Here is a 14,817-nt window from a genome sequence, read left to right on the forward strand (position 1 = left end):
AGTTCTCAACCTGTGGGTCGCTACCTGGGTGGCAAAATGAGAGTGATGAAGTAGCACCGAAAATAATGTTATGGTTGGGGGGCAGGGGGGTCACCACAACATGAGGAACTGCATGAAAGGGCCACGGCAAGGCGGAGAACCACTGGGAGACCACATTTCCCCGGGGAATTCACTTGCCACAGGTGAAATGGTAGAAAGCACGAGATGAATGTGTCACAAAATGAAAACGCAGCCAGAAACTTAGGAAAAGCCTTCTATTTCTTTATTTACATTGTGATTCACCATTATTAATTTCATCATCATCATTACTATCCTTTATGATCTAGGGCAAACCCGTGAGGTAGGCAGAAATTTGTCCACGGTCCCTGAGGGAGAATGGGGTGGAAACTCTTCAACAAGCAGAGTTCATCTTTGTTGAATAAGCAAGATTTGTTGGGCACCTACTGCATGCCGGGAACCGTGCTCAGCTTTAGGAGGCTGCTGTTCACATCGGTTACGTCAGTTCCCATTCACAGCAACCCCGGGTGTGCACAGGGTTTTCAAGGCTATGAATCGCCAGGCCTGTCCTCCTAGGTGCCTCTGATGGGTTCCATCTGACCACCAGAGTTAGAGAGGGGTCCAGAACAGGCCTAGCCACAGAGGTAAACTCATCATTCAAAAGGGAAACAAATGACCAGACCATATAAGACAAGGAAGATCGTGCAGGCCGAACAAAGACAAGGGTTCCCAGGGAGCAAGGAAGCACATCCTAATGAGAAGACCAGGAAAGACCGTTTTTCAGGAAAGAAGGGATATGTAAGAAAACCTATGGAGACTTTGACAGAGAGATAAAGGGCTTCCAGGCATGAGATCCCCAGAAAGAACAAAGTTTGAACATCTTGTGTAGACTGGCCAGAAGTCCCAATATATAGGTGAGGAGCAGGGCATGAAGTAGAAGGGTATTTGGAATCATATGGAGGTAGACTGAGTCCCAAGCAGAGGAATCTGTTCTTGCTTCCAGATGCAGCAAGAACTGGTTTTAGGAAGCTCACCAACAGCTTGCGGAATGGTTTGAAGAGAGTGGAGGATGGTAGTCTAGACATGGCTCTATGGCCCTGTCGGAAGGGCCAACGTGAGAACAGAAAAGAGGTGAAAGTGAAGGCAGAGCGTACTGGGAAAGAAGAAATGAAGGGGTCTAGAAGCCTAAAGACAATTCAAGGAGGAGAGGAATCTACAACTCAGTCCAGAGTTCTTCTGCAGGGCATGGCGATGGTCTGTGATCAGGGCACCAACTCCACAAAGGGTCGAAGGAGCTACTGGCCAGAGGAGGGCTTGGTGTGGTGGCTGTGCCTCCCGTCAGACGGGGAGAACTTCATCCAGTTAGAGCCCGGGTGCCTTCTGCCTCCCTTGAGGAGATTTAAAAAAAAAACAAAAAAAAACTTTCTTTCTTCTCAGGCCCAAAGGCAGAAACCTGAGTTCTTTGGAGGCAGAAGAGATCTTAAATGCTCTTTCTCCCTTTCTCTTCCTTTGAAAAGAGACCAAAGAACCTGGGGGGGAAATCCACAGAGCACAGAGACAAGAGTAGGACTGGAAGCAGGCGGTAAGCGTCTTGTCTATCAGCAGTCACTGATCTCATATACCACATACGCTAGGGACACACTCCTCAAGAACGGGAACTGAGAACATCCTTTGGGTTCGAAGATGAGTACTGCTAGGGTCTTGGACTCTTAGCAAGCAGGCATTTTCCTGAGAAAATCTAGGGGAACAGAGAGAAAAGGAGGAGGAGGGAAGGAAAATCCATCTTTTTTGGGGGGGGTTCTTGTATTTATGGCTTTTGAAATATGGCCGTTCCTTCGTTGGGACAAGGGGTACCCAGGAGCAGAGTGGGTAACATCAAGCAGGTCTTGGCCCTCTGTGGCTGGCCCTATAGATGTTGATGTTCACGTCCTCGTCCCGCTCGGCCAGCTCCAGTTGGAAGTGCTGAGGAAGGAGGTGCTGAAAAAAGTTCTCTGTCCCATGCTCCTCTCTCATCTTGGAAGCCAGATAGATGGTGCCGTGGGGCCCACACAGGTGTCGGAGGGTCCCCAGCAGCAGTGGGAAGGTGGGCTCCAGGTACACAATATCAGCCCCGAGCACCAAGTCATAGTCGCCAGGGAAGACATGCTGGTCAATCCCCCAGGCTAAGGCGCGGACCTGGGCCTGGCCTCCAGCTGGCACGTTGGCCTGGACGTTGCCCTGGATCTGTTCTAGAGCCAGAGGCAGGTCAGTGATGGTAACATCCCCTCCTGAGAGAGAGGAAGAAGGAGAAATGCACGTCAGAGAACCAACCAAAGGCTTTTGACTCCTGCCTAGAAGGTCCCCAAACCTCCAGACCTAGAGGACAATGTCTTGAAAATCCCGAGCCCATGCTTGGGTTCTAGTCGTTCTGACTCTTTACCTTACCCACTGTCGTTCTTGGGAACCCCCTTTGCACAACAACAGCATTCTTGCCGAGCCTCTCTGCCCAACACACCCCGATGAGACATCAGCAGAAGCCTGGGCAGGACTACGCTGCAGAAGGGCTGTGTACCCACCTCACGGACACAAGCTCAGTCTGCAGGGGTCTGGGAAGCTTCCCAGAAGATGTGACCTCGTCTGAGCCCTGAAGGACCAGGAAGAGGTCATCAGGTCGAGCTTTCCATGCAGAGATAAGGAAGACCAGAGGCCTGGCAGTGAGGGAGCGCATGCATTCAAGGAAGGCTGAGTTTGAGAGCAAGCAGAAGAGGACAGGAGAAGCTTCAAGTCATGAAATTTGAGGCGAGGGATTATAACATGCTAACGCAATCCAGATGCGATGCTGAGGGCAGTGGGCTTGAGCAGCAGAACAGGAGGTAAAGATGATCAGATTGGCATTCCAGAAAGCTGCGTGCACCCAATAAATACATATGTATGGAGCACCTACTAGGACAAAACCTCAGTCTTCTTGAGCGTCATTCTCCAGGCGGCAGCGCAGCATGTATTTCAAAGGGCATGCTTTTGATCATAATCATGCTAACAGGAAGAACGAGAAAGGCAGCACAGAGAGGAAGTAAGATCACCGATCATACATAGAAGGGATTGCAATGGATGAGGGAACTGTTGACTGTAATACTATAATCTGCTCTGCAAACCTGTGCCTAATCCACAATAAAAAGTTAAAGAGGGGAAAAATAAATGCTTCCCCTCGTGAATATTACAATTCAGTGACATGTATGAACATTAACAAACAAGATTTTCTAACACGCTGTACATCACAGGGTCCTAAGCGATTGTTGTTATGCAGCTTGAATTGCTTTCGGCGCATTGCAGCCCTACGTGCCCGAGTTGAACTGCTGCCCCACAGGGCTTTCTAGGCTAGGACATTCACAGGGGCAGACCACCAGCTCTTTCTCCAGGGAGCCACTCGGTGATTTCAAACTGCCACCCTAGCAGTCAGCACCCACGCAGTTAACCACCAGGGTTCTTTTACCTAGGGGCTAGCAGGGGTCCTGAAACTTCTTAAACAGGGGGCCAGTTCACTGTCCCTCAGAACCATTGGAGGGCTGGACTATAGTTAAAAAAAACACCTGGCAGGCCGGATAAATGTCTTCAGCGGGCCGCATGTGGCCCACGAGCTGTAGTTTGAAGACGCCTGGGCTAAGGTGAAGCCTCCACCAGAAAGGGAGCTTAGTGCAGATGCAAACTATTTAAAATCAGACTGCTGGGAAAGCTTCAATGAGATAGGGGGTGTGGGCAAAGACCCGTAGAGCATGATGGAGCTAACACTCAGATCCGTCAGGTTGAAGCAGCTCTGATGAGTTAAAGACCTTGAGGCTTGCACATGCTGCCTGCAAGCCCAGCAGGAAGGCCTGGGGCTAGAGCAGGAGCCAGACCCTAGCCAGGAACTAATGTGCAGATTTGGGCTTTTAGGCTGAACAAGGTGGGAAACTACTGGAGAACATTATGTACAGAATGGCCCCTAGCTGCTATGAAAGGATCACTAGCTGCTTTGGTGACGGCCTCCAGAGGGGCAGAGGCAGAAGCAGAGAGAAGTTGGGCGGCAGCTCTGCAGATGAGAGATGATGGTGTTTTGAACCAGGGCAGAAGCAATGACTAAGTAGCAGGCAGATCCTGAATATATTTTGAAGGTAAAACCAACAGGAGCTTGCTGACAGATTCACTGAGACGATGGAGAAAAGTTGAGATGACTCCAGCATCTTGGGCCTGGCCAACTCGAAGGCAGATTGACCACCCACTTCAACAAGGAAGACTGCAGGAGGCACAGGTCTGAACGTGCAGACCGGGAGTTCACGAAGGACACGTGAAGTTTGAAGTGCCCATCAGACAACCAAAGAGAGACACTGAGTAGGTCACACCCACCAGTCTGGAGATGGACATGAGAGAGTCGGAGGCCATCGGTCCAGAGAGGGCATCGGAAGCCATCAGATAAAGATGTGGCTGCTTGAGAATGAGGGTTGACAGATGCCAGGAGTCAAAAGGCTGCCCTCAAGGCCAAGACACTGGAGGCTTTGGTTGTGAAGCTGAAAAGGAAAGTAGCTCGGAAGAAGCAGAGAGGGAGGAGGGAGGGAGAAACCAGAAGGGTGGTGCCCCAAAGGCCAGAGGAAGTTTCAGGAAGAACGAGTGTCACGTCTACAAAGTCCAATAAGGGGCCGATACTGACCGTTGGATTTAACACGAAAGGCATTGGTGACCTTGACAACTGGAATGGAGAGGGTATGTTGGGAGTGGCTGAGACAAGACAACAGCAGTGACCCTTTGAGCAGGTGTTTGAGACAGAGAAAGGGTCCCGAGAAAGGAGGCTGGAGAGGACTCCCTTCACAATCGCTGCCGTGTTTGAACCCACTGTGGAGGCCACTGGCCCACCCTCCCATCGAAGGGCTTCCTCTTTTCCGCTGACTGACGAGCACGGGGTCCTTCTCCAGGGACTAGTCATGCTAACATGTTCAAAGGAGGTGAGATAGAGCGCCATCCTCACTTCTAACCCTATAACCCTGAGCGTGACGTTTCCATAACATTTATTATAAACCCATGGACAAATGGGACAATTTGGTTACATTTTTTAAAACATGGCAATTTTTATATTTTTAAAATATATTTTGGTTGTTATATATAACTATGAAAGTAATGAATAAAAACAAAAATGTTTAATTCCTGAAATTAAAAAATTAGGCACTATAGGGCTAAGGATTATTCTGGTGGTGGTTCTTGAGGCAAGCTTGTCCATCCCTCTGGCAGTCCTAGGGCTATTTCATATTCCCAGCCAGAGCTACAAGTCAAAGGCATCCGTCCCTCCTCGGTCTTCTTGATCTGTCGCGCAGCCTTCACATGCAGATAAGGGGAGTGAAAAGACCAGGGCTTGGGTCAGGTGCACCTTAGTTCTCAAAGTGACAGCTTCACTTTTTAACATTCTAAAGAGGCTTCGCTGATTGCCTGAGTGCTGCTTCTGTGGGCACTGTCGGTGGCTCCAGGCAAAAGAAAATCCTGGACAACTTCAATTGTGTCCCCATTTATCATGCTATAGCTTATTGAGCCAGTTGTGGCGTTTGTTTTCTGTTCAGGTGTAATCAATCCGTATTTAAGGCTTTAGGCTTTGATCTTCATCAAAGACTAATCGCTTCAAGACCTCCTCCCATTCAGCAAGCCAGGTTGTGACATCTGCATCTTGTTTACATGTTAAACTTCAGGTTGCAGAAGTTGGTAACAATGTTCCAGTTCTCCTCATCTTTGGCATTAGTGGTTGGTGCGTAAATGTGACTAGCAGTGTATTAACTGGTCTTTCTTATAAGTCTATGGGTGTTATCCCACAAAGATGACACTCTAGAAAACCCTAAGGGGCAGTTCTACTCTGTCATTTAGGGTCGTTTTGAGTCTAACTTGCCCTAACGATCCCGAGCAACAACACAGGTTCAGATAGGAAGAAAACGCTGCTCTGATACAATGCTCATTAACCACGTGGCGAATGGGTATCAGACTAGGTGCAACTCTGTGAAGGCGCCAGGGAAGCAAGCATCAAGGGAGCCTTGAGGGATTAACAGGGGGCACTGTGGCTAGAGCAGGAGTGCGGGAGGGGGAGAGACAGAAAGAGGCTGGAGAGGGAGGCAGGGCCACGCCCAAGGTGTTGGTTCTATCCTGAAAGCATCGAGAAGTCATTGAAAGATGAGGGGTGGAGAGTTAAGATGACAGGTGCATTTTTCAAAGATGACTCTGCCTGGTGGAGTGGGTGGAGGACTAGGTAGGGCCAAGGTGTAGAAGATGGAAGTCCAGCTTGGCTAATTATAGCAGTCCACAGAACTGACGATGACAACGGGAGCTGTCAACGAATTAGAAAAACTCACGAGCAACTCAGAGATAAAAAGCCATAGGACTTGAGCGAATATGGAGGGTGCAAGAAAAAAACATGCCAGAAGAAAAGGTGACGGCTAGGTTTCCCGCTGAGTGGAGGGTGGATGAGTTCACTGAAATGTCGAGAAGCCTAAAGGAAAAACAGCTTTACTGGGGAAGATTACAAAATCTAGTTTGGGCATGCCAAACTTCCCCGTGGGAAGACTTGCCGGTCTCTCTTGTGAAAATGAGGCCTGAGACAGCAGTGGCCTGAACTAAACTGGCCGGAAGAGAAGTGGACCACCAAAGCAGTAATAGGATGTACAACTCACAGGACTGGCAGATTGTCAGGATGTGAGGGGAATGGGCAAGAGACCAGATGACATCACGGTTTCTGCCACAGCAGATTGAACAGGGGACTAAAAAAGAAGCCTGTCTGGGAACAAGAAAGCAAGGGAGACACTGTTGTCTGTACCACATGCCTTTTCTCTTCCTGGTAGCATAACTGAGAGAAAGACAGGGCTTTCTACTCCTGTAAAGAGTTACAGTTTCAAAAAAAAAAAAAAAGCTACAGTTTCAGAAACTCACAGAGGTAGTTCTACCCTGCACTATAGGGTCCCTATGAGTTGGCCCACGACTTGATGGCAGTGAATGTGGGTTTTTGTTGTTGGTTGTGGTTGCCTGCCTCTCATCCACCCACTCTTCAGGGGGAAAAAGGCTGTTGACACTTCTGTTCTCTCTGATCCTGTTGTGTTCACACTTCTCACCTTTTCTGACAGGTCTTCCTCTTGATGGAGTCCCAAGGAATTCCAGCTGAGCAAAGGGGAAACTATCCATAACCATACATATCACCTCCCCATAATTCCTGTACTCTAACTTCTTCCCCCACCTCTCATTGTGGTATGACCTAGCATAATTCTTGGCACATATGAGACTCAGAATACATGTTAGCTGAGTAGACAGAGAAATGAATGCTCACCTCTGGGAAGACTTCCCTGAATGTGATCCAGTGCCTTCCCAAAGAATAAGGATATGTGGGAGCCAGTCAGGGTGCGATGTAGCAACAATGAAAAATACAACTTTCCTCTAGTTCCTAAATGCTTCCTCTCCCCCCCCACACACACTATCATGATACGAATTCTCCCTTGCAAGTCTGGCTAGACCAAAGGATGTACACTGGTACAAATAGGAACTGGAAACACAGGGAATCCAGGGCGATGATCCCTTCAGGACCAGTGGTGTGAGTGGCGATACTGGGAGGGTGGAGGGAGGGTGGGTTGGAAAGAGGGAACCGATTACAAGGATCTACACGTAACCTCCTCCCTGGGGGACGGACAACAGAAAAGTGGGTGAAGGGAGACGTCAGACAGGGAAAAATATGACAAAATAATAATTTATAAAGTATCAAGGGTTCATGAGGGAGCGGGCAGGGAAGGGGAAAATGAGGAGTTGATGCCAGGGGCTTGAGTAGAGAGCAAATGTTTTGAGAATGATGAGGGCAATGAATGTACAAAGGTGCTTTACACAATTGATGTATGTATGGATTGTGCTAAGAGTTGTATGAGCCCTAATAAAACAATTAAAAGAAAGAAAAGTTATAAATATTAAAGTATATCAGCCTGTTATCTTTGCTCTTGTGTCACTAACACTCTTTCATTTCAGTAAGAAGAAGAAGAAGAAGAAGGCTATGTAGATGTGCTCCCTAGGAAGATGGCCATTCCCATTCTTGCTTTTGCTCTGGCTTTTTGTGTGCCCATTAGGTGACAAACCAAGGAACTACTTCCTTTGTATCAGGTTTGTACTGCAAGCAACTCATGTTATACATTTTTTACAAACCTAATCACCACCTCCTGCGATCTCCCCCCTATAAGCACTATTCATTATCTATGTGGGTATTATTTATGTGGGTGGGTTATATGCAGGGAGTAGTGGGGGGGTGGGATATGCCAACATAGGTTCTTGATAAAACACAAGAAATTTTCCTTACTTTTCCCTTTCCCAACTCTGCTGATTACGACCCCTACCTCCCCTAAAATACATCTTAACCCTCGGAAACCCCCAAACTTCCAATCAAAACCCAAATTATCTAAAACACATTCATAAAGAAGTTACAAAGTAACTTGTGAGTATAATAAACACAGCTCCCTCGGTTTGCTCCCCCTACAAAGTCCTCCCACCCTCCCACCAGATATGTCATTTTGACCAGAGACGGCTCGTGTCCAAAGGGAAGAGGGTTTCAAATAAGAGCATTCTCCATAAAATCACAGAGGGCAGAAGGGCTGATGCTATTGTTTCTATGACCGCCTGCTACACTAAATCAGCCACGCTGGGTGCTCTGATAGCCAATCAGCGCCGACATATGGGTAAGGACTCAGGCGGGGGCAAGTCAAGAACCCACAAAGGCAATTCCTTCACATCCTCGCTCCTCCCAGTTCACGCACCCTGCAACGCAGCCAGGATCCCCACGATGCCAGTCCCTGCGCCCAGTTCGATCACCTTCTTCCCTCGGAAATCCACATTTTGCCTTTCGAAATAGTTGCACAGACTCAAAGCCTACCGGAGGAAAAAGAAAGGAATTTTTTTTTTAATTTTAAAAAACTGTGGCAGGGCTGGTTCCCTCTGGGAGTTCGAGACAGGAGTCCGCCGCCCCCCACTCCCACCCAGCGCAGCCCACTCCTCACCGCGTCCCACACGCGCGCTGCCACCCCGAGGCGGGCCCCGAAGTTCTGCGTGATGCTCAGCACGTGCCCACAGAAGCAGAACCGACTCTTTTCCGAGTAAGAATCTGCGAAGAGCCCGACCTCGCGCGGGAACACAGACTCCACCTCGGATTCAGGCTGTGGGTCGGGGTCCGCCATCCGGCCGAGCGCGCCCGGGTGCCACGTCGCGCGCTCGGATCCCGGATCTGCAGCGGGGCGGGCGGGGGCGGCCGGCCGTGGCGGTGTCCCGGCTCCGACTCCGAGCCCCGCCTCCCTGAGAACGCCCTCCCTCCTCCAGTTTGACTTCCTGGCGGTAGAACGAGGAGCTGCTCTTCCCAGGCCATGGCCCCAGCTCAGCGCACACCCGACGCAGGTGGAGGGAAAGGCCATGGAGTGGCTTCCCACCTATGGCGACCCCAAAGGGCAGGGCAGAAAGGCTCCGGAAGAATTCCTTACCGGAGCACACATTCCCCATCTTCCTCCTGCGGGGCGGGCAGTGGACGTGAACCACTGACCTTGCGGCTAGCAACCCAACACTTCACCCACTGCGCCGCCTGGGCTCCTGGAGCAGGGAGGAGCCAGGGTTAATTCTACAACAGGAGACCAGGTCCCCAGGCCCTCCTCACCTGTGGGGCGCCCAGGAGCTTGGGAGACCAGAATAACAACCAGACTCGGGAAAAGCAGGCTTAGGGGGAAATGGCTGGGGCTCTGGCTCTCGCCTCGCCGCGCAGCCAGGGAGAGAACGAGCGGCGGAGCCCTTCGGCAGCCCCCCGCCCGACCCTGCTCGCCGAGCGCGGCGGAATTCGCGCCTGGGACTTTAAGGGGCGGGGCCTGCCCGCCGCCGGGCTGACTGCGTCATTATCACGCGCCTCCTGCCTAGGCTCCACGTGGGTCCCGTGGAGAAGCCCCGAAGTGCTGCACATCATGGAGGGGGCCGAGAGTGGGAACTCGGCCGGAGCAGAGGCCCCGCAGCCTCAGAAGCGATACTACCGGCAACGTGCTCACTCCAACCCCATGGCGGACCACACACTGCGCTAGTGCGTGAGCAGGGCGCGGGGGGAGCGGAAGGTGGCAGCCCGGAGCAGCGGGGGCCTCTGCAGAGGGACCAGAAGGAGGGTGGGGAACATCTGAGCTAGAGCCGGCAAGGGCCGCTGGGTGACGTCTTTGTTGTTAGGGGTGTGTTCGGGAGGTGTGACAGAGGGCGGGGTTGACAAGGAATGGGCGTGGCATTCTGGAGGAGTCCGTTCCAACTCAACCAAACTGCCCTCAGATCTAGTCGCTGTCAACTCACAGTGACCCTATAGGACAGAGTCGGACTGCCCCTGTGAGTTTCTGAGACATAACTCTTTGAGTAGAAAGCCCTGGCTTTCTCCCATTTCAACCTGCGGACTTTGAGGTGAGCATCCCACCAGGGCTCCATAGCGATCCTGTAGTACAGGATAAAACTGCGCCGTGGGTTTCCGAGACGAAAGCCTGTATGGGAGCAGAAAGTCTCGTATTTCTCCCACGAAGCAACTGATGGGTTCCAGCTGCTGTTTGTGTGGTTAGCAAATCCAGCACTTAACGCACTGTGGCGCCAGGAGTCTTCATAGCTCGGCTAGAAAGGAAAAATAAATTTCTTGAGACCAAAGTGAAAAAGGCACCATGTCATTTCCTTCTTTCAGTTTCATTTGTTGGATGATTACTATTTTATCAATGTTCAATCCTGCCCATACCTTACTCCATCCCTAACCCATAAAGTAGTCCCCACCAGGGTCCTATTGATGTCTAGAACTGGAGATGGGTCAGGTTGCTCAGCAGCAACGTGGGCCTCATGATGGGCCTATGATTCACACTGGGGCATAAGAGTGGTTTCCAGTTTGGTCCCCAGAAGCCACAGGGCCCACTGTTACAGAATGTTTAAGAAAGCCTCTTTCTTCCCACCCACACAGTGTACCACTTCCCACGGTGTATGACCAACATTCTCTGCTCTCCATGTCTTCTATCCAATAGCCCAGTGAAGCCAGAGGAGATGGACTGGTCTGAGCTATACCCAGAGTTCTTTGCTCCACTAACTCCAAACCAGAGCCATGATGACCCAGAGGATAAGAAAGAGAAAAGGCCGCAGGCCCAAGTGGAGTTTGCAGACATAGGCTGTGGCTACGGTGGTCTGTTAGGTAACACTCGACCCCTTTCTTCTGGACAAGGCAACGCAGTGACTTAGGTTCTGCCATTTCAGCAGGTTTGATGGGGCCCCAAATTGGCCTTTCCCCTTCGGACCAAACACTGGCACCGTGACATCAGTGTGGCATGCCTCCAGCGTCCCTCTACTCGGGGTCTGTGGACTTTGGTCGAGTGAAAGGAGAGGCTTGCCTCAAATGCCTCTTAGAACCCAGGTTGTCCTGTCTGGCTCCACCCCTAGACCCTGTTCTGCATGACTCATTTCACCTGCTACGTGCTGGGTCAGTGAGCCGGTCAGCACAAGCGTCAGAGATTAGCCTCTGTGGCCAGTGATCCTGAACTCAGGGATTCCACCACCTCCCTTCTTCTGTCCCCCTCCCCCAACCAGAACGCATGCCTGCTGCTCCTCAGGTCCCTTATGTATTGTCCCAACCATACATACAGGACCACTTCCCTATTTTTAGATCTTGCCATACAGCTAACTAACTGTGTGACAGACAGGAAGACTGTGGTATTTGAATCATAAAACTTTGGTTCAAGTTCCACCTCCAAACCCTTCTTAGTTCTGTGACCATGGGCATGCCTCACCCTCAGTTTCCTCATCTTTATAATGTGTCATAGTGTCTTAAGGCATACATGAAACAAGGCGTGAAAACTTAAAGTACGTGCATATGTCCACGTGGTACTAGCTCCTCTCATTTCCCCGCTCTGGTGACAATTTCTGTATCTCTCCCCACCCCCACCCCCACCATAGATCCATTTATATGCAGTGAAACCTGTGAGGGCTGGAATTCAATGGCACTACCTTCATCTTCCAGGTCTCCCAGGTTTTCCACCTTTGACAACATAGTTACCACTTTTCAGCTACTCTCTATTTAATGGGAACAGTTTGAGCTTCCCTTCCCTTGTTGGTTTCCACCTTTTTTTAAACCATTTTATTGCATATAATTCACGTATTATACAATTCAATAGACTCAATAGGTTCCCACCTCATATGAGTGCTGCCTGTCGCAGGTTTTACTGTACACATCTCCCTGTTCCCACCTGCCATTCCTGGCTTTGTGAGGTGCAGAGTGAGGCTTCCTTTCTTGTGTTGGCCCCTTTGCATGTCCCACGTGGCTGGACTGATGCCATTTCTATTTCTGTGCCTAGTGGAGCTGTCGCCACTATTCCCAAACACACTCATTCTGGGCCTGGAAATTCGGGTGAAGGTTTCAGACTATGTGCAAGACCGGATTCGGGCCCTACGTGCAGCTCCCGGCGGTGGCTTCCAGAACATTGCTTGTCTGCGTAGTAATGCCATGAAGCATCTTCCTAACTTCTTCCAAAAGGGCCAGGTAGGGAGGGGCCCCAGTGGGTTAGACTGGTGTGTGGCAGACGGGTGGGGAAGGTAGGCCCTCACCGTCCTGCCTGTGCACGTCTGTCTCACAGTTGTCAAAGATGTTCTTCCTCTTCCCGGACCCACATTTCAAGCGAACTAAGCACAAGTGGCGAATCATCAGTCCCACGCTGCTGGCAGAATATGCCTACGTGCTGAGAATCGGGGTGAGTTGAGTGGGAAGGAGAGTAGGATAGTCTGTTCAGAGGCCCTCCCTGAGAATTAAGTGGGGGTGGGTTTCAGGGCTCACGTCACCGCTCCCAGCATCCCCCCGCCCTGAGGCATGCAGCCCCTCTGTCTAGAATGATTTTGCCTATGCTCTCTCACTGCCATTGAGTCGACGCCGACTCATAGGGACCCGAGAGGACAGCATAGAACTGCCCCTGTGAGACCATAACTGTTTACAGGAGTAGAAAGCCCTATTTTCTCCCTTTGCCCATGCAGGGGCTGATATATACCATAACTGACGTGCTGGAACTACACGAGTGGATGTGCACCCACTTTGAAGGACACCCTCTGTTTGAGCGTGTGCCTCTGGAGGGGCTGGTAAGTCAGAGGCCTAAGAGAATGTGCAGTGATGCACACCTTTCCCAAGGATCTATATCCTTTGAACCGGCTCCATACCAGGAAGATGATGTGGGAATTTAGAAGCCAGAGATGATCTGAAAGGTGTGCAAAGACTTACCTAGAGCCTTTCTTCTCCCAGAGTGAAGACCCTATTGTGGGACATCTGGGCACTTCAACCGAAGAAGGAAAGAAAGTGCTACGCAATGGAGGGAAGAATTTCCCAGCCATCTTCCGAAGAATACAGGATCCCACTCTCCCAGCAGTGACACCCCCCACCAGCCCCACACAGCCTGCTCACTGACTGCTCATCTTGCCTAGCTTGACCCCCTTTTCAAGGGGCCAAAAAGAAGAGCAGATCCCCCCTGGGCCTTGCCAACACAGGCTGCCAGGGTTAAGAGGCAGGGAACCTCAAAGAAAGTGGCCAAGGCAGAGCCGTCGTTTTCACAATTACTCCGGGCTCCTTCCCATCGTGCCCCTTTACTGAGGGCAGAAAGCAGAAGAAGCTGACTGAGAGCGTCAAAGGACCTTGGACTGGAGGGGATCTCGGCAGTGTGGGTTCTGGATTACCCCCACCCCCCAGCCTTCTCACCTGAGATCTCTCCTCAGCTGGAGTGAGGAGCTGTACTATTCCTCTAAACTGCCTGCTGGGCCAAAATCACTTGTCCCGTTGTGTTTACTGGGCAGTTCATGCATGGTAGGCACGGTCCTTGGGTACCTTGGGCATGTGTCCGTGCTGCAGTTCTTTGGGGGAAAGGCTGGAGTATGTGTCACGCACCCCCTCTAGGTCGCTCCTTGGTCAGGCCTGGACTTGGGCAATCTGCTCTCGCCTTGCTGACTCTGGAGAGTCCCTAAGTGGTTTGGGGTGGAGAGACCCTTTCCTTCATGTTGACCTTGAGTTGCAGGCAGAACAGCACGGAGCCCAGCGGGGATGGGAGTAGGGAGTGGGAGAGCAAGGAGCAGCAGCTGAACCAAGGAGGGTTCCGAGGCTGAACAGCAGCTGCTGACCAGAAAGTTCCACACCCCTCCAAGAGAGGACAGAGTCAAGTGGGGGTTCTAAGCATTCCTCTCTTCCTCGGTCCAGGGACCCAACTTTGCTAATTTGCAAAAAGCTCCTACATTTCTCTTCCTCAAGCCCCGTAGTCCCAGAGCTGGAGGGACGCAATGTTTTGACCAAGAACCCTGCAGCACTCGCCTCAGGAGCAGTTTAACCCATGAACACACCCAGTCCCTTGCCCAGCCTGGAGAGGAGAGGGGAGGATGACAACTCTGCACCCCACAACATGCAGCCCACCACGTAGCCCAGATGAACCACCCGAGAACTAGGGGTATTTACAGCTGTTCTTCCTGGGGGAGCTGGAGGGTGGGGAATTCCTGAGGATAAGCCCGAAGGCCTGGCTCCCTGGGAAAGTGGTGGGAATACCAGGGCTGACTCATACAGCTTGTGGGTCACTGTCTTGGTTCTCCCGCGCTGCTGTAACAGGACTGTCATGAGCAGATGCCTCACTTTAGAAATGAAAGCCTCCGTTAGGAGGCTGCTATTGTTGAGTGCCCTCCCATCAATTCCAACTTCGTGCAACGCCATGTGCAAGAGGAGGGAACACTGTCCAATCTTTATTTGATTTTGGGGGGAGCCCATACTTTATTTATTGAAATACATTGTAAATTGTGAATCAGGTAGGAGAACCCTGCCTGGTC

At 51.0% G+C, this 14,817-nt stretch overlaps 2 protein-coding genes across 2 annotated transcripts; one reads left to right on the forward strand and one right to left on the reverse strand.

The window, feature by feature from the left end:
* Positions 1-229: 229 nt before the first annotated feature.
* Positions 230-9,328, reverse strand: EEF1AKMT3 (EEF1A lysine methyltransferase 3). Its single transcript, XM_075551367.1, has 3 exons — positions 9,000-9,328; positions 8,760-8,871; positions 230-2,264 (listed from the first exon to the last, which is right to left on the reverse strand). Exons 1-3 carry the CDS (start codon positions 9,174-9,176, stop codon positions 1,873-1,875), a joined length of 681 nt encoding a protein of 226 aa, XP_075407482.1. The 5' UTR covers positions 9,177-9,328; the 3' UTR covers positions 230-1,872.
* Positions 9,329-9,475: 147 nt separating this feature from the next.
* On the forward strand, positions 9,476-13,780 carry METTL1 (methyltransferase 1, tRNA methylguanosine). Its single transcript, XM_075551364.1, has 6 exons — positions 9,476-10,054; positions 11,010-11,173; positions 12,330-12,514; positions 12,609-12,722; positions 13,000-13,101; positions 13,262-13,780. The coding sequence occupies exons 1-6, from the start codon at positions 9,714-9,716 to the stop codon at positions 13,421-13,423; spliced, it is 1,068 nt and encodes a 355-aa protein (XP_075407479.1). The 5' UTR covers positions 9,476-9,713; the 3' UTR covers positions 13,424-13,780.
* Positions 13,781-14,817: the final 1,037 nt, after the last annotated feature.

This window comes from Tenrec ecaudatus, chromosome 6 (genome assembly GCF_050624435.1).
Source record: "Tenrec ecaudatus isolate mTenEca1 chromosome 6, mTenEca1.hap1, whole genome shotgun sequence".
NCBI classification, from domain to species: Eukaryota; Metazoa; Chordata; class Mammalia; order Afrosoricida; family Tenrecidae; genus Tenrec; species Tenrec ecaudatus.